The 27,263-nt window shown below is 38.4% G+C and overlaps 1 protein-coding gene across 2 annotated transcripts in view; it reads left to right on the forward strand.

Moving 5' to 3' along the window:
- Positions 1 to 41: 41 nt before the first annotated feature.
- Positions 42 to 27,263, forward strand: part of mettl15 (methyltransferase 15, mitochondrial 12S rRNA N4-cytidine) — a 40,733-nt gene continuing 13,511 nt past the window's right edge. The window contains exons 1-3 of one of the 2 annotated variants that reach the window (XM_026320559.2): positions 42 to 84; positions 1,815 to 2,063; positions 22,602 to 22,738. In XM_026320559.2, coding sequence (XP_026176344.1) covers positions 1,830 to 2,063; positions 22,602 to 22,738 — 371 coding nt within the window. In that variant the 5' untranslated portion in view covers positions 42 to 84; positions 1,815 to 1,829. Of the gene's footprint in view, positions 85 to 1,338; positions 1,429 to 1,814; positions 2,064 to 22,601; positions 22,739 to 27,263 lie in introns of those variants that run through there. The other variant, XM_026320558.2, reaches the window with a different exon arrangement.

The following is a 27,263-nucleotide window of genomic DNA, read 5'->3' on the forward strand; positions in this document are numbered from 1 at the left end:
GTGAGTGCGCGGTCACGGGGCGGAACACAGTGACGCGCCAGCCATGCTGCTGCTGAAGGTGGAGCTTCTCCCTGGGCTACTACGGTAAGCTACAGTAAACCTGGTGTAGTGGTGGGCACATTTAATCTTGATTATTCATTTTAGCTCCAGGTTTACCTGCATGCGGTGTGGTGTCCCCATCCATGTGTTCGCTTACAGCCTGTGTAGCTCTCTATCCAACATTGTGGCATGGCAACAGTATGTGTTGCATCGCTCTCAGCCTCTGACGTTATGGATCAAAATACCATAACATCCAGTATACACGTGCGGTAAAATGTGGCCTACATGGCACCACACGACACCACCTTTAATACCTTTACTCTTGCTAGGGTTAGTGTGTGCTGTCTGACTCCACGCGTGTAATCCAGATCCACTCATTCACACTTGCTCCACACTAGCTACTGTGATTCTGATGTTAGCTAACCGGTCTTACACCAAAAACAGTGCTTTTCTGACATACTCTAAAAAAGCAGCAAAGCTTTACCCGGTGACACGCCTTTAGACAGGTTAGATCGACATGTTAAGAGCTACCAACATCCACTGCCGTAAACCTAACACTACTGTGACTTCATTCCCCCCCCATAGCTTGATGGCTAACAGCTAAGTCTGCAAGATAATGGAAAGAGAGGAGGGCCCACATGAAGCCCTGTAAGAATACCCTCTCTATGAATTAGATGGAAATGTTCTCTTTCACCTCATTTAAGGCACATGGGAAGGACACAATAGAGGGTTAAGTTCTTTAATAAACCTCTATGAGACATGAGACAATGTCACTGCTGTGACATCTACCCATTGAAGGCAGTGACATATACAAATAATCACAAAATTATACTTAAGCTGTAATACATGTACATTGTGCTCAAATCATTCTGTCATTCATTTGATCTTCTGGTAAATGACAGCTTGTCTTACCTACAAGATGTAATGTTTTGATATACATCTACATGCACACAGCTAATGTAATAATAATAATATTAAAGTTGATTTTTCATTCCTGTACAGCTGGTATGGGCCACAATCTCATGGCAGTCATGCACTGTCACTCAATATTTTTATTGCCACCTCTTCAAATTCTGTGTTATTCTTTGCTGCCATTGAACATTTTGCTTTGCGTTCACAGATGCCATGGGCAAACATGTTGAATTCCTTCAGCTCCAGCACATATTTCTGTTTTATTAGAATCATACATCACTAACTGAGCTCTAATTGTCAATACATCTTGTTGCCAGGAAACACATGAATACCTTTTTAACCATGTGGCGCACTTTGATGCCTGATGCGGGCAGTCTTATTCATGTAGAATACCAAAACTGATAAGCGAAAGATGTCCTTATTCTTACAGTGGGTGTAATGCTGATGCATTTTAAATGCTATGAAGTGGATGGAAAGGTGAGAACTCTGATGTCCTCTTGTTATGTTTGGGCACCTCAGGTTGGACACCAACTGCTTAATTCCTGTCAGGAAATAGCAAAGAGGCTTTTTAACCCTGTACCACAAGATTTCTGTCAATTTGCAAGTGTGACGCAGACCTAACATTTTTGTTCCAAATTATTTATTTGCCCTGTACAATATTGTTTCACAGCACCACAGAATGCAACCATTTTGTTTATAGGTTAATACAATCTCAGATAATAACTACAGAAACTTGTTTTCAAACCAGCAATCAGCAGTCAACTGACAGAGAAAGTGTCGACAATATTACAAACACTTATGCTTCTAATTGACATTTTTTTTACTTATGTTATCACATAACTTTGCTCTTCTCATCTCCATAGATTATTATTAATATCATGATCTTCCATGCATCTGTGCGCTCCAACCAAATGTTACGGAAAACAAATCTGGCTGTGTGGAAAGCATGGAGGTCATGGAAGTTGAGTCTGCACTCTTCTACAGTTGGTGCATCTTCTGGTCCCGGTCCCCTTGATAGGACTGAAAACGCTTCTGTTTCAGTCGAAAAGCCTCCTCACACACCTGTCATGCTCAAAGAGGTGCTCCATTTCTTAGACATCCAGCCAGCGCAGGTACGTTTCCATCTTTGCTGCTTGTGCATGCTTTTTGATGTCCTTAAGACATCCTTAAGACATGTCCTTAAGAGTTAATGTCTGTTTATTTAAGTGTGCTCTAAAATATGTCAAATATTCTTTCAGACTAAATGTGTGCATTGAGAAAGTATACAAACAAAAGAAATGGTGGAATTTTTTTTTTATTGACAATAGAAGATGTTCTGTTTCAATCAGTGATGCATTTCCACATTAAAAAGTTCCTAGAAGGTGTTCAGAAAGGAAATCTGATGTGTGCCTAAAATAAATCTGCGAGAGACTGGTGTTCTGTACCCTGCCTCTCATTTAGTCTCAGCTGGGATTGGCTTCAGCCCCCCTGCAGCCCTGGATGTTCCAGGATAAGCAGTTGATGATGGATGGATAGATGGATGAACTGTCAACAGTGATATTTGCAAGTGATTAGGTCATATTTGTATTTCTGGGTATTGTTAACCAGTCTGCCTTGGTGGAAATGACACAGGCATGCAAACTCTTAGTTGAGAGGTGTTTCTCATGTTCTGTCCCTTTAATGTGTGTCAGATCATTTGAAACTTTTATCAGTCTTACACAAAGCCACCTCTAACTACAGTCTTATAAAGTAACGCAACCCCATCCTGACAGCAAAACCACCAAAACATATTTTATTCTTCACAAAATTATGACTTGTTTCGGGTCTGTTACATTAGGTTAAAAACAAATAATACCTATTGATTTTGCATTGGACTTTTTAGGAAAGTTTTCAACATATGTGCATCATTACACCTAAATAGCATCTCATATCAATTTAAATACAACAATTATAAATCTCTTTACTGATTAAAAGCATTCACTTTACCGAGATGTTTGTTGCTAAGGTAAAAAAATTCAGTTCACTCACTATATAATTACATGTTGTTATAAAGGCACACATTAATTAGACAGTATCTTGGCTTTTGCTTAATGTATGTACTACCAGGACAGATGGGCATGAGTCAAAAGCCTTCTGGTGTGGCAGGCAGCATAGGAGGGGAAGTGATGCCCCCCCCTGTATATAATGCATGGTCAAGGCAGGTGGGGGCCATGGGTCAACAACTTAGTCAGGAATTGCGCCACTGTAAGGCTGTTGGCAGGACACAGGGTGCTGCGTCGCTCCTGCCTGAACTTTAGCACCTCTAAACTCCTCCGCTGCCCGCCCATTTGCCAACTGTCCCAAGACAGCTTGCCAATCAGATGCTATTAAAAACAGTTTGATAGAATTTGTTTTTTTGTACAGTACATGCTGCAGACCTCACTTAGTGTGACGTTCTGTGGAAATGTTGCATGGTTACATTCAGAGGTCGTGTTTTAAATGTTGCCTCACTGCAGATGTCTGTTAATATATTTATTTATGTGATGACACATGTGATGTTGCAGTTTTCACTGGTTCTATAACCACAGCAACATTACAACCTTGTTAGGGTGCTGGCACATTGTCATATTACACATTCATATAACGAAATTAATAATAACTCTAAAGAGACAGCCGCATGCTCTGTCAATCTCAGTCCGGCAATCAGGAATATGAATTCTGACATGACTCCGTGGCAGAGCTGCCATTTAAGCAGTCAGATTTGTTGTGGTGAAGTGATGGTGTCACTAACAGTCAGTTGCTGTGAGGTGGAAAACCTACCCTTAATATCAGACAAATGTCCACTGAAATCACTGAGGGCAGTGAGATTAATAATTTGAATGGCTCTTATAAAATAATCACCAATATGTAATTGCTCTTGTCAGCTGAAGCAGAATATGTATGAATGGAGTACTTTAGCGATGACGGGTGTCAGAGCAAATACTGCAGTTAAACCAAAGTGTGTAAATGTAGCCTTTCACTGCCCTGCTGCCACCCACACAGGACGCCTGGCTGTAAATGTGTATGCAGGTAGCTAATTTGCACTGGTAGCCTACACTAATGGCCTAATGCCCATCATGCTCAATTTGGCTTAACAGTTCCAATGAACACATTCACTTAAAGAAATGCACAGCTCACCACTAACTGAGTTAAAGGTCTCATTCAATGGCTTTGAGACAGTTTTTTTTCCCCTAGCATTCTGTATGTGGCAGCATAGTGAAACAGGACCTAAAACAGGTGGAAATGATTTTCAGCCTCACTAGCTGCAATGCTCTAGGTTTGAGGATGCTGGTCAGTCGATCCACCACTTTGGTCTAATATCTATTAGACTGATTACAGGGAATTTTGTTTATATATTCATGTTCCCAACAGGATTATTTGTAATGACCTTGGTGATCCCTTAACTTTAGGTCATTTTTTTTGGTCATATTTACATGCTGACATACTAAGATGGTAAACACTATACCTCCTAAACATCAGCATGTGAGCATTGCCGTTTGTAGCATGTTAGCAGAGTGACCATGGTTTTTAGCTCAAAACACTGCTACATTATATTATTTGTAGTCAAATGTTACTCATGGTTTTTGTTAGTTTAAGATTTCCTATTAGTCAACAAAAATGTAAGACATTATACACATTAGTCTAGTTTTCATCAGTGATATTTCTCGATTGTCTCGATTTTTAAAAAATTTTTTTTAATCATTTTATATCTTCTAAGCATTTTGAATCTACTAAGCATTGTTCTGATAGTTTCAGTTTTGTTTTTGTTGTTTTCATCAAACAGTATGTGGTGTAAATTATTCATGAAATTACAGCCCAGGTTAGGTGAATATAGTCAGAATAGAAAATTACAGTACCAAGTGTAAAATGATTAACTACTGAAATGCCCATTGCTGTTTAAAAACAGATTTCCAGCTTCAACTTTGACACTATTTGTTATAGTTGTCCCAGTTTTTTGTATATTGAAGGATAGTTAGTACAATCTGGGGAGCTAATCATGTATGTTTCATGTCTGTTGGACTTAGCAATATAACCAAATTCATAGTACTTTTTATTGTAGTGGTACAGTGTTACGATTCAGGTTCTAAAACAAAACCCAAGCTCTACCAAGCCATTGTTTTCTTATAATACTGGCGTGAGTCTTTTATAAAAGTTCTTAATTAATTTGTCCCTCAGTGATATTTACAGTTGAGGGTTGGGAGTGACAGCTCACTTTCATCTGGGAAGGTCAGTGAGAGCTGGAAGAACTCAACTAGACAGTCCATCAAGCCAAGACAGTGAGCTGAAAGCTACTGCCGAGCTGCACAGCATGGTGTTGATGGTCAGTGGAATTTTCAGAACCTGCAACCTCTGTAAACTACAGCAAGTAATTAAATTGTAATTAAATGTAAAAAAAACAACCAAAAAAAACCAAAAAGTTTTTAAATTTTGCTTCATCATTACTGTGAAGAAACAAGAATGGATTCATTTTTTATTATAATGCATCCCTGAAACCCTCTCTATCAGTTCAGTACTCGTGGTCAAGTAAGAGAATTGTGCGGAAACGGGCGAAGCATGAGGAGTCCTCTATTGGTGCAGACTGCTTGTGTAGGGGACCTCCTCTAGGACAGATTAATGAGCCATCAGCTGAGAGTACAGGGGAAAAAAACTGAGCTGCCATAGAAGAAGAAACAAGCTGCCTACTTTTACATTTTAGTCTCAGTACACTCCCCCTTGTGGAACTAACAAAGACGGATTTGATAAAATCGACTTCTGAATCAATATCAGTCTTTCAGCAATCAGCAAAGTTTTGAGTGAGATAAGTCAAATAACTGTTTTTTGAGCAGTTACTTTATACTTATTGATACCTTCAGTGCATAAAGATGTATTTTTGTCATTTGCTGATGTGACATGATGTTTTTTTTATTACTGGATATGTTAGCAATAAAGTTAAATGAATCACATGGTATTATAAATCATAAGTCAAAGTTATTTTTTGGCAATTATGTTGCTGAATGTGAAGATCATGCAAGGCATCAAATTTTCACATACATATATCTCTGTTGGTTTATTCTGTTCTGTAAGTTGTTTCTGTTTCTTTGTTCAACTACTGTACGTGTTTAACATGTCGTCTTAAATGATGAAACAGTTAACCTCTTTACTGAACAATTTATAGGCAACAACAGCAAACACTTAAGAACTCATAAAAGTGCAAACTGTTCTTAGGACCACCAGAGCACTGGAATTTTTAAGACTGGGGGTCATCGTGAACGTAATAGTAACATACGTAGATGACATGTGGGCGCCCCGTGTGACACTTACATACAATAAATAGCTAGACTCACGATGACAATGGAAATCTAGCACAAAAATGCAAAGCAGGTAGCAGAGTTAGGGATGAAAAATGTATGTGTGTTTAATTCAAGTCAGTCCAGGGTATCTTCAAGTGCATCTTCCTTATTAGAGTGCTAATCTGAACACAGGGTGGATTTTCCAGGTTCTGAGCGTACCAGTTTGTGAAGTGGAGCATGGTTAGGGTTAAAATTTGAGTTAAATTTGTTAAATTAGTTTAATGACTTGCAGCTGAATTTTGGACGTTTGAGGTCAGAAATAACTCTACAGCACATTACAGGGAGCACTGTGTAGTTTTTTGGAAGACTATATAGAAACTGCAATGAAAGGGCATTTCAATGTGTGGAATATTTTTCCCTTTTTTTTTGTTTTCTTTGTCAGTGCATGTGCTGCAGCATTTGAAAGTCTTTCAGACGCAATTTTTGTGACTTTATCTATGTTTCCTTATATGCTCAGTATCAGCCAGTTCAGGAGCTGCTGTGAATGCAAGCAAAGTGGTAATATGATCTTTCCTCTTCAAATTAGTTAGAAGCCTGTTTGCACATTGGACGTGCACCTGAAGTTTTGTGGGTATTCTCTCAAGAGTTATTGCAATCTTTAATTTGGTGTTTTCTGTTTCTGTAGTCATTTGTGTGGACAAATTGGACTTTTTAATCATTGACAGTTACATTGGTTTAAAAATGGTATTTTATTTACATTATTTGACAGCTGCACTCCTCAAACAGAACATACAACACAGAATAAGCTGTTTTTTCTGGAATGAGCAACTTATTTTCTCTTCACTGAATTTGCAACCATAACTTATTCTGGGTCTGGCCAATGTTTTTTTTTCTTTTTTTTTTCTTTCCTTTCTGTTTTTTTACACTCCTTTTTTGGTAGCACTCAGTAGTGAAAGAGGAGGCTGGTAAATAATTGATCCTTGTAATTAAACACTCCAGCCAGGGATGCTGGGGCTGATTGACGGCCAGATATTAGGCCCTTGTCTCGTAAGGTAGCAAGTTTAGTCTGAGGTTATCAGTGGCCTGAAGAGTCTTTCTCCCTCCCTGCCTCATTACTTTCATGAGTAGAACATTTCATAGTGGTGCAGTGGGTGGGGGTGTGGTGTGAAGACAGTCTGGGACTTCATTAGCCAAATGGGGTGCCTCAGTCTACAGCGCGCCAAATTGTTCAGCCTTGCTGAGCAGACAGCCCCTTTGTGGGTGCTTTACCGCTATCCTGTAGAATTGTTTTGTCCTTTTCATCTTTGAAGTTCTTCAGCTTCAGGTTCACATGAACATCAACTTGAACAAGTATAGCGAGCGTTCCTGCACCTACCTGAGCAAATGGTGTCATTGCTTGGCTCAAATAAGCCTCCCTCCCTCCAAACTATATTTGCTCACCTTTCCAGTTATGCTGTATTGCTTACAAAGCTGTATTTTACACCTTACAATAATAAATCTTAATTTATGCAGCGTTAAAAGTAAAATACTGCCCTTTGTCAATGCTTGATTGAATTTGCCATAACAGACTCTTTCACAATCTCTCTTTCTGTTTGGGTGTATGTTTGTGTGTGGAGAGAATCTGCGATTTTAATTTTTTTTTTTCTTAGTGATTCTGATGCTTTCAATTTTTTGTCAGAATAAAACATGATGAAAGTAAAAAAAAAACTGTTAAGATAACTTGCAAAAAGGGTGGTTTATTATAAATGTTCAGATATTTTTATAAAACATCAAAAAACAAAACAAAAAAATCCTAAAAAAATTTGTTTTTAACTGAGTTTGATGCCCTGTAACTGGGGCACTCTCAGTACAATTCAAAGATGATGCATGTTTGTATCTTAGTAGTAGTAAATGGTTTGTCATGTTAGACATGCTTTCTTTGGTGCTTTCTCTGCAATCTCATGTTGCTGAATTGCTACTGTTCCTCACACATAGTCACATTTACAAGCACTACTTCCCACTACACACAAACTGATCACAAATGGTAGCATTGTCATGTTTCATTAAAGACTGATTTCAAATTCCACCTCAGATTGCCAACATGAAGATGAACTTGTATGGACTGAGTGAAAGGTTATGCCAGCCATGGGGCAAATGAATTATACTGACTTTGGTTAACCTCTGGCTTTTCTTCTTAGTTGATGCTCTGACTTTTATATAGCATAAAGTCAAGTGTTATACTGAGAAAACTAATGACTGCAATTAGCATTTGTATTAGTTTGTATTGAATGACAAATAGCATGGCCCTAGAATCTTAAGTATAAGCTATTAACTCTTATTTACAGTGGACTTTAATGGTTTGTATTCTCTTAATTAACAGAGAGGGGTTCTAGAGCTGATGATTATTCTAGCACTAACTTTGATCAGAGATAACCTCGTTGAAGCAAAAAATGTTCTAAATCTAATGTAGCATGACAGGTTGAAAAAATGAACTCTTGAGCAAAGGTCTAAAATATGTTGCACCAAGATAAATTTGATAATATACTGACATGTAAGCCAAAAGCTTAAAACTTAAAATAAGTACTGAATATCCTTACATATCCATACAGTATGTCCCTTGATTCTAGCAAAACATAACCCCAAATAAAATAAAATTACTTGTTAAGATAAAGTGAGGGACTGGAGGGCTGGATTGCTTGAACTAATCCAGCCATGCATTGTCAGTACTAGATTATGGTATCCATACTCCAAATCTAGCCAGACTAGGTGCTAGGTTTAGCTGGCGCCATGTACATATGCACATTGTGAGTGTGTGTCTGTGATTCAAGTTCAGCCATTGACATGTCACAGATCCCACCTTCTTGCTGTTTGACTTCTTCTCCCCACCCAAGCCCACAAAAAAAGTTAAAAAAAAAAAAAAAAGATTATCAGTTTTATTTAAAAGTGCTTAGTGTTGTTAATGTGGTGAAATGATCCAGTTATTTTGTTGGTCAGTTGAATCCTTGGGTCACAAAGTAATCCTCATAGATTACTTACTCACACAAACTGGGTAATTCATCTCTACCTGATCACTGAGACGGAGGAGAAATGATTGTTGTCAAGCTCCCAGTTGCAAAATCCCAAAGTACTCCTATAAACATGGGTCTGGTCGCCACTTTAAATTGAAAGTAATTTAAAACAGGTGTAGTATATACTCCTTCTCAGCATGTGTTGCTGCATTCAAATGATCTTTATTAAACTGCTGTTTCACCTTTTCTGCTAAAAGTCAGCTGCAGTGACCTTATCTGTGTAACCAATATTATCTAAATTCCCTGCAGCATCCCAATGAAGTGCTGTTGTTCTCGGCTAGAGTGCTCCCACTCCTTGCCTACTCTGTTTTCTGACTAATTTGGCACGGAAGAGCATGTCCGCTCGACACTACATGACACTACTGACCTAAACCAGTAACAGAAGTTTCTTTGCCTTCTTCTAACTGTTCCTACACCATGTCTACCTCCATAGTTGAACCAAAGTGTCTCTGCTTGGACTTGTTGATTTTATACGATTTTGCAGATACTTTGCTTGAAATGAATCTCTCAAACACCTGCTTGAACACAACAATGCATCATTTTCTCCCAGTTCAAATGTATGAGGGAATCCCTCTTATCAGTACACCACTCTTATGCTTTAGTGTCTTGGCTCGCAACATTTTCACGTCTTGCTGATGCGTGTTGGCTGCAGTGCTAGATCCTGTAAATTTCTGCCTCACTTGTACAAGCAGAGTCGTGCTGAGATATAGCCGTCTCACACCAGGCCCTCCAGTTAGCTTCTGCGCCTTATCACGTCCAAGATTAAAAACTCAGAGCTGGCTATGGGTTACTTCTCTGAGGGCTCAGGCTCAAAGTCTGAACTTTGGCTATTTCTGCCTTTACCAACTACAGTTTGTGTGCTAGCCATTTAACACAGGGATGGGAAACTGTGAATATTAGGACTAAGACAGCTAAAATATGTCAGCCTTTTAAATATTAATACCATGCTAGTCTGGTTTGTATGATTCTTGTAGGAGGGAATGTCATCTTTTTGATAAGACTACTGCAACTACACTGGTTGCTGTTAGTTTTTAATTGACATATCTGTGGAGTTCATAACAAATAATTTAACTGTCACCACCAACACAGCTTCACTGTCGTCTCAAAGTGATGACTGAAAATGAGTAATTGTTGGTTAGGGCAACATAATCCTTCCTCCCAAACAAAATACTGCTAACCTGAAGACGATGTCAGAATGGATAATATTTATTAATGCTGAGGTGGTCAAAAAGTAAAATACAAGACTGACGACCCAGAGCTGGCTAGGCTTTCAGTTTTCTGTCAATATATGAGCTCCAGTTTGTCTTTGACTACACTGAAGTATGATGCACTCTGTGGCCTTTACATTGCCTCCACCTCTTTTTAACAGCTAGTGTAAAACATTGGTGAACTGATAATAATACCAGTCATGGAAAAGCCTAAGGCAACGTTATCAAAAACCAGTACATAACGCTACACTACAACGTTTTCTCTGAGACCACTCCTTCCCCTAAGCCATCTCCACCACCCCCACCCCATTCCCTAGTTCTTTTCATTTCATACTGTATTGCTTAACCCAGTCAAACTAAGCATCTTTTTAAATACCTCTTGATGTCTCTTCTCTATTGCCATGCCTTCCACCGCGAAGCCTTCATTTAGCTTGGCTTCTCTTTACACTCCTTAATGGACTTGGCCCTGTTTTTCTTTTGTCTTCTTTTAGTACCATGAAATTTACCTTGAGGAGAGAAAGCCATCTTTCCTGATGCTTCTTTACATTTTGTGAATATATTTAGATGATTGCACCCCTTCTTTTCACTTTCACTTCTCTTTTCTCTTGGGCTTTATATAGTTTGCATTGTTTCCTTGGTGTATTGACAGTGGTGAAAAGAGAAAACTTTCAGACCAGTAACCAGTGAAGAATGTAATCATTTTGAATAGATCAACTGCATAGTATTTTACCTTATTTCTTGTTTAGTGGTAAAACAAAGACAAAAGCCTTTTGGCGTTTCTGTCACAGTTTGTGGCATTTTGTATCTGCTGGAAGTTAGCGGTCTGTGTTTTGTATTTAAACTGCTATGGATTTGTAAGCATGCCAGAATAACAGCATATGAGGACAGACATCCAGATTGCAAAACAAGAAGTTTCCATTTTTAGTTGAGATGATTCTCTTGAGAGTGTAGACAGCATTCAGAGTTCAAACTGCTTAAAATGGCCTGTGTCTGTGATCCAGTGCCAATGCTAGAGGTAGTGTGATATATAGGGAAACAAAATATCTTAGGGAGGAGGGATAATATGAACATTTGACATTTGAGACCAGGGTTGGCATCTCCACCCCTACACAAACTCAGCAGTTTTTTTTTTCTTTTAACCAAGAACATGAGCTTTCTCTAACCATATTCTAGTTGTTGTAGGTGCATAAACTTAATGCCATCTTTCCCATTATTTATTCGGCATGATCGACCTCTAATGGAAATTTTTGTTGCCTAATTTCACTATGCCTTTGCCATCAGGGCAGCAAGCCGGAAAATTCTCACATTAATTTTTGGAATCGCATTTGTAATGTTGTAATTGTTCCTATTATGGGTTATTAAGCAGAAAATTTTAATGTTTTTACAGTATCCTGTTCTAAAAGATTGGCTACACATTCATGAACTACATAATATTGCTATGTAATTATGTCTCTGCTTTTCTGAGTAGTTGATGTGTGTTGATGATGTTAAATGTAACAGTAGCATATCAAAGTGCATGTCCATTCATTCGAAGTGCATATCCATACATCAAGACTCCACCGGTGTGTGTGTGGTTTTACATAAAAAATAATGGTGTTTTAATGCACATCATGTGCTGACCAAGACAAGAGTGCACCACCTCTTATTGTTTAATTGCATATTGTGAGCAGCTTCCTGGTCAGCATCCTATGAAATATGAAATACTCTGCTTGGAATAATATTTTTCCCACAAAAACCTTCAATATTTAACAAAAAAATTTAGAATTTATGAATATGCAGATAACTTCTCTTTTCAGTCGATTAGTTTGAAAATGTGAAGACGGCCTTGTGGTGTAAGTCTACACATGCATCATTGTGCACAGTGAAGGTCAAACAGCCAAGTTAAGTAACAATAAACAAAATGCCATTTTAAGTGGAGGGGGACATCATTATTGATGCTGCAATGTTGCCAAAGTTTCCTTTTGGCTTGTTAAAGCTAGAATATAGATCATATCTGAGTCATTTTTCTTTGAGAATGCAGAAATAAACTGTGACAGTAGTGACAGTAGACTAATCAGAATAATGAGGAGAACTCCCTTGTTTGTATTTTCAACCTCAAACTAATGTGTTAATCTGTGGGAAACATTCATTTGATTATCATCAGTGACTGTCTCCCACAATTTCAGAGTACAAAAATGAGGTTGAAGTCATTGCTGATGTAAGGAGCCCCTCGGCTGAGTGTACAGAAGAATGGGTTTTGTGGATTAGGTAGCTGTTATTTTGTATGATTATGTCAAGAATGTATCTTAATGCAACTACGTTTCTGCAGACTCAGCACACTGATGGATGACAGTGTAATAATCAATATTAACATTAAAAACTGACATTTCTAGTTTTATATTTAATCACATACAGTTACATTTTGGATATCTTGCACTAACTTTTCTGTCACTAGACCTGTGTTGCAATGCTCCTTCAAAATTGATTCCCAGTGTTACTCACTATAATTTGCTTGTTAAGGTCTGCATTCAGTTTTATGTGAAAATGAATCTTTCCAGCAGAGAAAATATAGCTCAGTAAATCTCCAACCTGCAAGACAAAAACAGACAGTTTGGCTGGGGGGGGGGGGGTGGGGGTGGAGAGTGATGACTCATGCACACAGTAGAGGTCCCTCCCTTTTCATTTCTTTCTGCGTCCAATCGCTTCTTTCCCAGCTGTCACTCATTTCCTCCAAATCATATCCCCACAATGCTTTACCATCCCCTGTAAATCACATCATTTGCAAAGGTTTAGATGCTAAGTAAATAAAAATGCCATTCACATCATTTTGACACATAGATTGCTGCTTAATAACGCGATTGTCCTACAGTGCAAATAATAATCCTCTGCATTCAAGATGTTCTGATCATGCAGTGGCCCTGAAGCACCTCAACAGATTTCCTAATGTTTCAGAATGGTTTTTAAATTTGATTCTTTTTTGGTCAGTACAGTGAGCTGTGACCTAAAAAAGTTTAATAACATATCAAAATATTTCTCAGGTAAGCTAGATTACTCAGTTTAAAATGGTACAAAGACTAACCATGGCTTTGGACTGCCCACATACACTAAATATTGAGTTGTTGGCTCATAGTTTCAGAGGAGAAACAAATGCCTGCCATCCCTATTTCTCCAGGGATCTCCTCAGCACCACTGTGGTGTAAGAGCCTGTCTCAGGACTCCTTGAAGTGGGCGATGCTTGACATGGGCTTTATGAGCTTTATGTAGAGAAGTACAGGGACTAGGATTTCCCTCTTTGCAGTCAGATTTTTATTTAAAAAATCTAACAAATGTAACCATAGAACAGAGGAAGAGCTGGCATGAATCACTGTATGTGAAAATGGTGTCAAGAATAAAAGGAGAGGAAGGGAAAAAAAGTGAAAGGTACAAAATGAGAAAAGGGGTTGAAGATATCATGGTGTTTGATTTGAAGTGAGTAGAATGAGGGGATATTATATTACAACATTACTAAAAGCTTCATAATACATCAGCAGCAGTACATGTAGCTGTAAAACTATCCTCTTTAAACTATTAAACCATGAAGCTTCAGTTACCTTACAGCTTTAGATACTTTAGCTAAAAGATACCATCAAAAGAAGAAATCTAATGTCTTGTGATAGAAAAATGAGACATTTTTCACTCCAGTTAAAGTTTATTTATAGTTGTCACAGTCACTGATGTCAATTCAGACACGTTTGATGCAAGATCACTCCAAAATCAAGCAACACATCATGTGAGAGAAGGTGCTAAAGAGGGACTGGTGTTTTTAATGGTACTGTTAGTATTTAGGAAGAACTAGAGGGGCTTGAATAAGATGTCACGATAGATCTTCATGTCCTGCACCATGCTGCAGGGTCAGACTGACACTGAAGCCACATAATCTGTGCAAGGGATTAAAAGCAATAGTTTTAAATGCAATCATTCAAATAAGATAAATAACCACCCAGCCATCTATTAAATTAGAAGTCTTTAGAGCCTCAAGCTTGGCATCCTACTTCAGTGACTGTGACCCTAAGTAGTGATAAGATTATACAGTCTACAGGACTTGAGACTGTTTTTGCTGCTATGAACTAATATTTTAACACCATCAGGTAGTCTCCATGTACCAATAATGCTTATCGCTGTAATATATATTAGAGCGGATCCTAAAAATATTTTCCTATCAAGAATCAATAATGTGTTCCTTCTATATTTGGAATAAGTGGGCTATGTGACATGTGTCATGGATTGCAGTTATTTCAATATGTCAGATACATATTTAATCAGTATATAAAAAAAAAACAAAAAAAAACAACCTAATGCTGGATAATGTTGAGCTTAGTATTCTGTATATCTGTATGTGTCTATAAGTGTTGGGCTACCACTCGAGTAAAGTGATGGTGTGTGATCTTTCTGTTGTGATTTTGTCACCATTTTACACGGGATAATGTTGAGTATTGCCTGGCAGCTCCTTCATCCGTGGTGGTCTCAGGATCAGGACCTTGGACAGCGATCACTGTATATTAATGTGCAAAATCTTGAAAATCATTCACCTGAGTGGATCTTTTGATCATCTTGAGCCTTTACTAGAATTGATCATATTATTACCTTTGATTGCTTAGATTATTCACACCTGGAAGCTGCCCAGCACAACCGGAGTCTGACCTGTTGGTCCACTGGATCATTTGTGGCTAAAGAGCAAACTCAAGACCCTTGTTAGTGAGGGAGGGCCAAGCTCTACCTTTTTACTTGTCCCATCTAGATTTGTAAAATAATTAACTGATATGTTAGAGAACTGAACTGACCAAGAGCTTGTTTCTTTAAACCTTAGGCCACCACTACCCACAACTAAGGACATGATGAGTTTCTGTTAAAAATCAAGCCATGCAGTGTACCATGAAAAAAAAAAATTGTGACAGATACTGTGCTCTCACTTAACTATTCTTTGATTCTTAGGTTTTTATCACATCTATACAGTATATATACATATTTTATGAAAGTTATTTTGTACACATTATGTAGACCTAAACAATCGCCATATCTTTGGTAAACACAGTTGATTTACTTGTTTCTCTGCAAAAGCAATTATTTAGCTGCCTTATGTTCATGAGTTTATTAATCTTTCCTGAGCATAAAACAAGGTGACACCAAAGGAACATAAAGAGATTTAACTATGCCTATGTGTTTCATAACAGCCCAGATTGTGCCTGAGATTTGCTATATATGGTGTGGGGAGACACCGTGATAAACAGACTAGTCAGCTTCCTGAAATTGTTTAGATAGTTTTCCAGTATGTCCTCTGCCGTGTGCTACGCTGAGAACTACACACTACAGACCAGTAGCTGATGTGTTGTTGCAGCCAATCCAAAAAAGGGATTTCTTTAGAAATATGATCTAACACCGAAGAATTCCTAGTCAGTACTTGACTTTGTCAACAATTTTTCCAAGAAAAAAAAAATGTTGGGGAAAGTCCAATGCTTTTCTGAAGTTATGTACACAAGAACTTTAATGTTGGGTTTTAATAATGGTTAGCCTTACTTTTATTGTGCATGGCTGACTCTGCAAGCTGCACAGTTACATTTTTGCAGCATATCTCTGTGGATATATCGGTGCAATTTCCGTTTTTTTTTTTTAATAAATTTGCAAAAATTTCTACATTTCTGTTTTTTTCTGTCAAGATGGGGTACTGAGTGTACATTAATGAGAAATAAAATGAACTTTTTTGATTTTGGCAAATGGCTGCAATGACACAAAGAGTGAAAAATTTAAAGGGGTCTGAATACTTTCCGTACCCACTGTATGATGCACATTTACTACTAGTTTCTGTTCAGTCTATGGCTCTTCAGCTGCTTTCTTTTCCAGCCACATTTTCTTCAGGGGAAGGTGCTCAACTTGCTGTCACGCCCTTTATAGAATCATGTCAGCAGTCATTGGTTATTGATTAGATCAGCGTTGGTGGTAACTAATCAGAAATTAAATAGTGAAAGTTATGATGATCAAAATATTTTGGTCAGAAATTTACTTTTTTAATTGCTTCTCAGTGTACTTAAGCTACAAGCGTAGCATGTAAGCTGAATATGTTTTATAGAACAGAATAAATAACTTCAACACATCCCTTGTTCTATTTGGTATCTCCTATGGAGCATGAATTAGTTGGGAGCAGTCATCAGTAACTGTGTGAGCTGTGCCACTGTGTAAGTGTGAACTTGTGTGAGCATGTAAGTAGGATTTATCTAGTAGCCCTGTATGTAGTATCATGCCTTTCATAGATTTTGTTTGATCCCTGGCAGTGTTAACCTTTGTCAGCCTTGTTATACCTGCAAGTACATGTTTGCAGGGTGGGAGTTTTTTTTTTCAGTGTGACCCAGTGTGCTCATTTAAAAGAAAATTTAAGTGGCAAATGTAACAATGCAATGACTGGCACTGAAAAATGACATACAGTGCATAAACGGATCACAGATTTTGTTTTCCTCTGATTTTACTAAAATACAATCACCTTGAATGTTGTGCACTTAGGCACAGGCCAGTTAGTGCAATTAAGAGTTTTTGCATTTTGTATGACCGGAGGAACAGTGGAATGGCATGGTCCAATTTAAAAAAAAAAACAGGAACTCAGCTGAGATAAAAATAAAAAAGTATAATAAATGCATTATTTGTATGGTGGACTTGCTACTTTAGGTCAATAATGTTTTCATACAATGTCAGAGCAATGTTTTCCATATTTCAGGCAGGCAGTATAGTGTCCACCTCATACATACACTCTTAGTGTATGCTTTTAACACTCTACACAATTCTACACACTAATACTAAAATGTTTTCTTTGCATATGTGCTGACAGACTGAGAAAGGCTGGCCTTTTTTACCGCTTGTAAGTGCCTCTGGTAGGATTTGTTGATTCCCACTCATTCATTTGGAAATGACCTACATCAGACATGTTTCAGATGGGTGTTTTTTGAGGCAAATGAGCAAATACTGTTGTTACGCGTGTAGACGTGTCCTGTCTCACTTAGCTCAAATTCCTCTTCAAGTGCCTTTTTTTTTTTTTAAACTCATGCCAGAAGAGTGTAAACAGTATTCAGTGGATGTGGATTGAAAGTATTTGTCGTAACGCTGCAGCATTCCTTTGACAAAAGAGAGATTAGCTTTTGGAAGGCATTTGGAAGGAACCCTCTGGCAAAAAGTTTTGTCAACATTTTGTGCTCCTGTATTTTTCACTCTCTCTCAGGCACACAGGAAGCATGCTTTGTGTCATTTAAATGTCGGTAGGTGAGGCAAAAGGCTGCGTGCATCTCAGACATTATGATCAACATAATCTCTTTACCGAGTAATTGCAGGAAGCTTTCATGTCTTTTGAGTTTGTCTGCTCTCCCTTCTGATTTATGCACTTCTGCCGCCTACATGCAAGACCAATGCGGACACCTATTATTGTATTCCTTAAAATGAAGTAGAAAGGAGAAACATACTTGCACTATTTTAAAGTAAACTCAACATGTGGAGGTAAGCTGTATAGAAATACAATACTGTAGCTGTAATTAGGAGGTTCAGGCATAAAGGTTCAGGCTTGTTAAAAAGTAATTTTATTGTAAGGTAATCTTGATGTAATTTGAGCATAGCAGCAGTTTTAAGTGTGAGATTTATATCCTGGGTCCACAGAGGCAATGGCCAGGTATGTAGACACTTCACTACTCTTTGCAGATAATAAAACCATCATCATTCCCTTAATCACAACCTCCACATGCGTCTTTTCATACCATGCTCTTGTGTCGTAAACCTGTCAAATTCGTGCTTACTTGTATCTTGCCATGAACTTTGTGTGACAGAGAAAGAAATGCAAACCGGTTACCTCCACTCTTGCCATGGCAACGGACGCGACAAGAAAAGCGATCCTGTACCCGTGTATCTGTCTCCCTAATGGTCTGTGTGTTAGTGTAACAAGATCTGTAAAAACTCCCCTCAGTGACATTTTAGAACCCCCACTGTAACTGACCTGGGCTGGGGAGTCACAAGTAGGATTTAGGTGAGTACTCAGGCTTCTCTCAGGTTCCTGCTCCCCGTTTCCTAATGAATGCAACCATAAGAAGACTTGAGATGAGGCAACTTTTTCCATGCAGCCAGGATATTATTTACTTATGTAGGACTTGTACTACACATGCAAAATCTCAATAATACAAATAAATAGTTTCCCTGCATCATGAATTTTTGTAAAATGTTTCTAAATAAATGACCTAACCTGTGATTTTATTTTAACACACAGACTATAATGTTTTACTTTTTCCATTGGAGAAGACATGCCCTCATTAAGAATGCTGTGGGGTGATTGCTGAAATGTCTGGCATTATTGTACCTTACAGCTTCACTGCTGGACTGCACCACATGGACCAGTCCTAACTCTTCTATTCCCTCTGCTGGGAAAGGCAGATATTACACACCATGAAACAGACTACAAAACATACACTTCAGTAATTACTTTTTGTATTTTTTAAGTATCATCTCTGGATTTAGACACTCAAATGACCCACATTGTGTTCTGGCTTAATTCCAGCCTGCTGCATTCTCTGGGAAAGCTTGGTCTAGGTGAGAGCTGACACCCCTCTGTATGAAATATCAATGTGAATGACTCACTCCCAAGTTTGGTGTCAATCATCATCCCAAATGCCAAACCCATTATCACCAAATCTCTTCAAGAAGTTGTTTTGTCCATCTGGTGGCAGAAGTAGCAGACATATCGAAAAATAGGGAAGATCCTCACAAGGGTGTTTGAAGAATCTCATTTTCCCTTAGGAAAGGAACTAGATTTTCAATTTACCTTATGAATAACCTTGTAAACATCAAATTATGAATTTTGGCTTGCGTGCACTTAATTTTTAGCTCAGTGTATTTTGTGCGTGAGTAAGCGTAGGGGGTGAAATACATAACCTCATAAAGATGGTGTGCTCAGTGAGGCAGTAATACAAATGTGAATAAACATACAGTACTTTATATTTCCAGCCAACCACTGCTACGAACATTGGCATCAGTTGGCAGTGTATGATTTGCTCTAGTCAAATAAATAAGCTTTACCTTTGTTCTTTTGGACACATCTTTCTTAAGATGTGACAACATTTTTCTGTGAGAAGTGCTGCACACTCCAGTAGAGGAGCAGTTTGTCTCCTGGTTGCTTGTGTCGACCGTTTCGATAAAAGCCAGCCTACTTTGCTGTTTGTGTTTCTGTTTTCCTTTTTTTGTATTGAATAGCACAACAGGCAAGTTCATTATGCGTGTGAGTCATCCCACTAGCCCACACCCCCTCCCCATCTGTTGCTGTGCGCTGGAAAGGAGAGGGAACCGCCATTGATCACTTCTTCCCTCACACATGCACGCACACACCCCACCTTCAACGTCACTATCGATCGAGATGTTTAATGTTTTTGTGGGGAATAGCTGGCATTTCCTTTTGTGTCATTTTACATCTGTTCCCTACCATTTGCTGGCATTATATTAAATCATAGAGCAGAGATATTAAAAAAGTAAAGCATCATTCAGCCAATTATTTAAGCAATCTCAGACTGTTCAGTCATGGCTGCAATTTATTTATTTACTTGTAGCAGTGGTAGACAAGAAATATATTAAGAAATATTCCTGGACAGGAGATGTTTTCTGCTTGGTGAGTGGTTTTCTATGGGTGCAGCTGAGATCACAGCTACCTGACTAACAGCAAAGATGCTGTGCAATGGTTGACAGGTATCAGATAAAACATTTTCCCACTCCCTCTCCCTCAAGATGTGTTTACTAAATTGTGTTTCAGTTAGATGCTTGTAACATGTTAGAGCACTTGCACATGCACATTTAATATCCTTAAGTACACATTTCCACTTTGGAATGTTTGATATAAACATGAAAAATGATTTTGAACCCTTTGACTTACACATCTGAGTTCTCTAGTGATTGTCGTCTCTGTATCATTTCTGAAGCATATGGAAAATTACTTTAGCTGATGTTTAATAGCTTTTTTTAAACATTTGGTTTATGATGAGCGAAGATGACATTTTCTTGAGCAGGTAAAGGTTTATGATATTCACAATTATATCAATAAGGAATTCCTCAAAAAAAGACATTTTCATTACATTAAAAAAAGTCAAATAATCTTTTGGATGATCTTTCCTGACTGATTCTTCACTTTTGCGTTTTGCTAGAGTACTTTCACGACTGGTAGCATGACCTAGTAACTGTAGCCCTATCAGGTTGCACAGGTAGCCCAGTTTCTATATGTGCAGTCACAAGAAGGTTTGTTGTGTCTCCTGGCACAGTCTCCAAAACATTGAGAAGATAAAGGAGACCGTCTGTTAAACCAAGAGAGCTGGACGGGGCCGTATTCGGCCAACTTGGCAGTAAGAGTTGTATGTGATCCTTTGTGCAAGGACGGACAGGAGGAGCACTGTGAGAGCCCTACAAAGTGACTTCCAGAAGGCTACTGATTCTGACCAGAAAGAGGCTTCATGAGGATGGCATGAGACCCTGACATTTTCTAGTATAACCTGTGCTCACGGCCCAGCACTGTGCAGCTTGATTGGCATTTGCCAGAGAACACCAGAATTGGCAGGTCTGCCACTGGTGGCCTGTTCTCTTCACAAATGAGAGGAGGTTCACACTAAGCATGTGAGGCATTAAAGAATATGGAGACTCCGGTTGTTGTGCTGCTTCTAACATCATTGAGCATCTGCTTCCATGTCATAGCCAACAGTACCCTGATTGCTGTGAGGTACCGGCATGTGCATTGTCAGACTGTGGGGCACTTCTTGGATGATAAAGATGTTGACGCCATAGACTGACCCTCACGTTCCCCTAAACTTAATCCAAATGAGCACCAATGGGACATTGTGTTTTGCGGCATCCGACTCCAGCAAGTGCCACCACAGACTGATGATTCCCTGGGACACCATCCACTGAGTCATCATGAGCATGCCCAGATGTTCTGTTGTTGTTGTTGGGAGCATAGAGGCATGTGAGGGCCATACACACTTCTGAGTCACATTATGAGTTGCTGTAATGAAGTTAACACAACTTGGATGATAAGATAAACATTATTAATCCCCAAAGGGAGATTTAGGTACTCTTGTAGTGAAAGTAATAAGTACTAAGTAGTAAAAGTAGTCAGTTATAGTCCTGTCCATGTTGGTTAGTCACCCGCCGTTGGCTAAAGTGTTGTACAACCTGATGTCAGTGGGTATGCAGGATCTCTCGTATCATGCAGCCCTGCAGTACAGTGAGGTGAGTCGTCCACTGCAGCTTCTTCTCTGCTCCATCAGAATGGTGGTGAAGGGAACAGTCAGTGTATTCCAGGATGGCCTCTATCTTTTTCTGTGTGCTTCTCTCCACCACAGCCTACAGTTCATCCAGCCTTGTTCCAGTCATGGAACCAGGTTTTTGCAACAGTCCGTCTAGCCACCTTGCAACCATCTGTTTCATGCTGCCACTTGAGTATAGAGCATAAAACAGCACACTTACTATCTTAGTTTGGTAAAACATGTGCAGCATCTTCCTGCAGATGTCAAAGGACCGAAGCCGTCTTAGGAGGAAAAGTTGTCTCTGCCCCTATTTATATAGAACATCTGTGTTAAACGACCAGTCCAACTTGTTGTCCCGGTGTACACCTAGATATTTATAGGCTGGCACAACTTCAGTGACCCTGTGATTTAAAATTTTCACTTTGATTTTCAGTATAATTTTGTATATAGCCCTCCACAGGATGATGATTCTGGTTTCCATTGATTGTTTTTATGTTAATTTGCTCTGATCAACTTATACAGTGTACATTAGTAAAGGTTTTCAACTTTAATAATTCATTCATGAAATCTGATGTGAATTTTTCTGAGCAATATGTGTGTGTGTAAAACTATCCCCACCATAAATTGTTATTCTGTCATAGTCACACAGGAAGTCTGCTTTTAAACATAAACAATTATGAATTAACTTTGACATCAAGTACCCTGGTTCATAGCAGATTAATAAAAATCTGATTTAACATGTTAATGGCACTTAAATCTTAAATGAAGAACTAACATTGTGATGAAAAGATGATGATGATGATGATGAATCATGTTTAAGGAGTCCTGTTGTGAGAAGAATGTGTTGTTTTCTTGCTTTCTCGCATGTAGGTGGTCCTGGACATGACATTTGGAGGTGGTGGTCATACCAAAGCAATACTAAATACAGTTCCTGAAGTCACAATCCTGGCCTTAGACCGAGATCCTGCATCAATTTCTCTGGCCCAGCAGTTAGCCGAGGAACATTTGTAAGTGATTTATTGAAAAAGATCAACTAGAGCAAAGCACAAGTTACAGCTTAAAGCTACAAGATGTCGAAACAAATGTTATAGTATATCATGGATAATGTTTTACCATATATTTTTATTGTTACAGTTGACAGCTTGACCATTTTGAGCAGTGTTTAGTTTGTGGCCATTATTTCTTAAAACACACTGTAGGTGTGATGTAGTATGCAATTTACCCTCTATATCTCACTTCTTGCCTGAGCCCAGTCACATACTGCTTTCAAAGATACAGCCCCTGAGTTTTACCACCCAATCAAATCCATTCCTCCTTCTTAACTTAAAGCTTTTCTCTCCCCACGCAAAGCTGGTGGGCTCGGCATGTCATTTGTCAGAGTAAAGGCCCACGCCTGCAGTGTGAGGGAGATGCTGCCTCCCACGGAGGATCTATAAGATGGGGGGGGGGGGCAGGAAAAAAAGAGAGAAGCCCACAGAAGTTAAAAAGTGGTGAGAGAGAGAAAAAAGAAAATATGAGAGTGAGAGAACAGGGAGACACGAGGACACAATGCCAGGGTGAGAGGGAGTGTGTGTGTGCATGAGCAAGGCGCGGGAGGATGAAAATGAGATGTTCCTAAGACCATGGCGTGGGAAGGAATCCTTTTACGTAGATTCTGGGGAAACCTCTCTCAAGGGAATCTGCCAGAGAAATGTGCCTGTGAGCAGGGAATGACAATTAAGAGAGAGAGAGAATGAGAACACTGTATTCTGTCAGCAGCAATATATCTCTGCTGTAAACTCTTCCACGCCTACTCGTGATGCAAGTTGAGAGAAGATGGAGAAATCTAGCAATTAACCAATGTTATTGGAAGCCTGAGTAAAAGACCCTGGCAGCCTACGCAGTGCATCCACACAACAGGGTTAGAGGAATTTCTCTCTGCACTGTGCTCACGTCTTGAGGAAACTATAACCTCAGTGCAAACTGTTGAGTGTTGGTGTGACTCTGAACCCAGTTTTATGGTACAAAAAGAATCATTTCACCTCCTAATGGTTATTTCAGAGCATTAGCGAATGAAAGCAATCCTCTGCTCTCTGAAAGATATTCACCCATGTCATTAATGGGATTTCTCTCCTGCATGTTCAGCCTTGTTATTCTTTGCTTTTCACCATTCTTGTTGTTGCTATGACCTCAGTGCAAATGAAGCTCCACAGTAGTTGTACCTACAAAAAATGTTAGAAATCTGAAAAAGTCCCAACTATTATTGAAAAGCCAAGTCAGGCAAACATTGACTTTATGTGTGTGCATTGTGTTCATAGGCACACACACACAGCCTGATGTGATTTTTAACTGTCTGCATTCAAAACCTTGTGATATATGAAGCAGACTTGGATATACTCCATCTGTACAAATTAATCTCTCTTTTCTTTGAGCTTATTTCAAATATTTAATGGTAAAACGTGTCTATTCTAACAGTAAAGTGGGTGACATCATTCTGTAGCTCTAACCTGTAGGACCTTTAAACTGATCTAACATACAATCTGGTTAATTCACGTTTTGTTTCACTTCATTCAACCTGACTTTGTGTTTACATGAACCTGTTTCTTTTGTTTCGGTTTTCCTAATCAATCAGTAGCAAGTGGTGTAATTCTTCCATCTCAGTAATTTTCAGTGAATACAAAAGGTGCGTTTGTGTTGGAAAGGAGCCATAAAATCTGCTTTTTATTAAGATTGAAGAACTAAACCAAATTAAGTTATTTCTGTTACTTAAAACAGTTTGTATTCCTGCATTTAATTCATCAGCACTTTTTCTGATGTTATATTTCCTGGATGTAGGGTTAGGGTCAGATGATCACCATGTAATTTTTAGGTTAGATTCAGACTAAAGGCAGACTTTCTTTAAAACAGCACAGGGAATTGTTTTGGTTGGGGTATGGTGTTAAAGGCACCAGTGAAACCTGAAATAAGAATAATACATTACAGTGGCAAATACTTTATCTTATGCAAGTGACAAACATTCAATACAGTAATCTGTTGCGTAATCCATAACAGAAATAATCCATGAGGAAATTGCCTTAAATTTGGAATTTACTGCTAAACTCTGATTGGTTGAAATCCAAGTAACTAACTTGAACATCCTCCCTAACAGAAATCAATGAGGCTGTTGCTGTTAAGGCAAAACATGGACAATACCATAGTATACAAGCAGCATGTTCCATAGGCACCTGCCTTTACCGACACAAACACAACCATGAAAATTGGCATATTTGAAAACTTCACTTCATTAATATCATTTCTTTAACTTAAGCTTTAGAATCTACAAAATAAAGATGACAAAAATAAACTGGTAAGGCGGCTATTAATGAATTTTTTGTCAGTGGCCAATATTTTCTGAAATTGTGCCATGGGTATTTTTGTCAAGGCCATGAACAACATCCATTTAGATTTCTATAGATGTTTCCTGTAGATTTAATGCTAAATAAAAAGTCACAGGACAGTTTTTATAGCCTTTATTAGGACACATTATAAAAACTAGCATGTTTGTGTGTGTTTGTTTAGCGTTTGTAGCCTCTTTCCTTTTTTTTCCTTCACTGGACTGTAGATATTTTCATCACTGCTCCCCTGCTGAAAGCAATCAATCAGCATCTTGTCTTAGGCTTCAGTGACGCAGGTAAAGGAACTGAGCAGGCCAACACAAGGGAATATTTCAGGCTTGATTTGTGAAGAGGCAGCATAGTGTTGAATGAGCATGCGCTCAAACTCATGCTGCTGTGAAGGTCCCTGATGTCCTCACTGAATGTACTGTTATTCCAGATGGACAAGAACAGGTGAATACAAGAAATAATTTAGCAGTGGTTTGTGAAGTGTAGTCAAACCTCATGTTTTATGAAAACTAAGTCCTATTTTATTTGAGCATGATAGTTCATTACTAATGAAGAAATGTGCTCAGAATGAATTGTATAGGAATTGAATTTCCTGTCAAAATGGATTAATAATCTCTTCATGGTTTGTAACCTAAGATTGTGATATCTGTTTTTGCAGGTTTAAAACAGTGCTAGCCTCAAAAGGACGGTTGTGGGAAATTTTGTACAGCCTCTGAATCAACTCAAACCAAATAACCAGTTTAACAAATTGTAGACATCCTGCAAAAGGCAGTATGACTAACTTTTATTGATTCATCCGTCTATTGAGGAAACGTAGCCAATATCAGTTTTTGTCACAGATAAATATCACATTCATACAGAAAGCACATAAGAGCCCTTGCTAACAAAGAAAACTATCTCTGTTTCTTACTGAATTTGATATAGAGATCGATTTACCCTCAAATGATAAAACTGTTGTAATTTTTTCTCAATGAATCACTGGAATGTGCTTATTCATAAAGTATATTTATAAAATATGTGCTAAAATATCTTGAGCATGGTTTCAACAACATGTACGGTGTGTTCAGAGAGAACGTGAATTTCGAGGTGCGATTGCAGGGAGGGATGGAAAGACATGATTAGATGCAGATTTGTAAGGGCCAGTGTGACCTGGCACAAAGACGTGTCTGCAGGTAGAAAATGCTTCAACTTGAACTAAAAGACTATGCTTATCTTGAGGCATTATGAATCAAGTTCATAAATGTGCAGAGACCGCAGGGAGATAAAACAAAGAACTGAAGTTTCTGGAGAGTTCTGAGATCAGTCAGAGGCTGAGCTGAACAGAAACAGACAGATACACACTCCTTCATGTGTCTTTTTCCAGTTAGCCAACAGCATACCCTTCAGAAATTAGCTGAGTTTTCTGGTGATGGAAACCAATTTCTGACCTTTTTTTTTTTTTTTTTTTTTTTTATTAGCTGACTGGTTGAGGTTTAAATATATGATTTTATATCCTGAGGGGGACATAAGTGTCTGCACACACACAAATGTGAACCTCATGGTGGTATTGGAGGAAAAGTTAGAGGATCACCACAGTTACAATTCATCTTGAGTATCAGTGCGATCCATCAAACAGTAAGTTGTCAAGTAATGTTGAATGGTAGTAGTAATGGTGTAGTTAAATGATATTAGATTGAGATACTCAGGTTGAGTAATGACATTGTCACTAATTTGGTAAAACTCAAATCTCAGTATAGAACTGGTTTTACCTGGTACATGGTCGTCTAAAGGCAATAGTGTGGTGCAAAAGGCAACGTACCAAAGCTTCTGAAATTTAAGATACCGTAATTGTTTTGCTCCGGATGGACTGTGCGAGTTTAGGTAAAATCATGTTTTAGGACGATCCAGTGAGATGCCAGAATAATAAAAAATTGCATGATGTCAATGTTGTGGGGTGCCACTATAAATAGCTTGGTTCTCTTAAGTAATTATGAGGCCACACTTTGGCCTCAACACATACACCACTGAAACTTGTCCTCTTTAATAATATAAGACCTTACATAAGGCATTTATATCTCCAACTCTGTGTCTAAGCCACATAAAGAAGTTAATAATTTAGAAATGTTATGTAACTGTTTTGCATATTTTTAAGTCCTTCAGCAGCTTACAAAAACGTGTTGTAGAAGAACTT

This window comes from Mastacembelus armatus, chromosome 3, assembly GCF_900324485.2.
Source record: "Mastacembelus armatus chromosome 3, fMasArm1.2, whole genome shotgun sequence".
NCBI classification, from domain to species: Eukaryota; Metazoa; Chordata; class Actinopteri; order Synbranchiformes; family Mastacembelidae; genus Mastacembelus; species Mastacembelus armatus.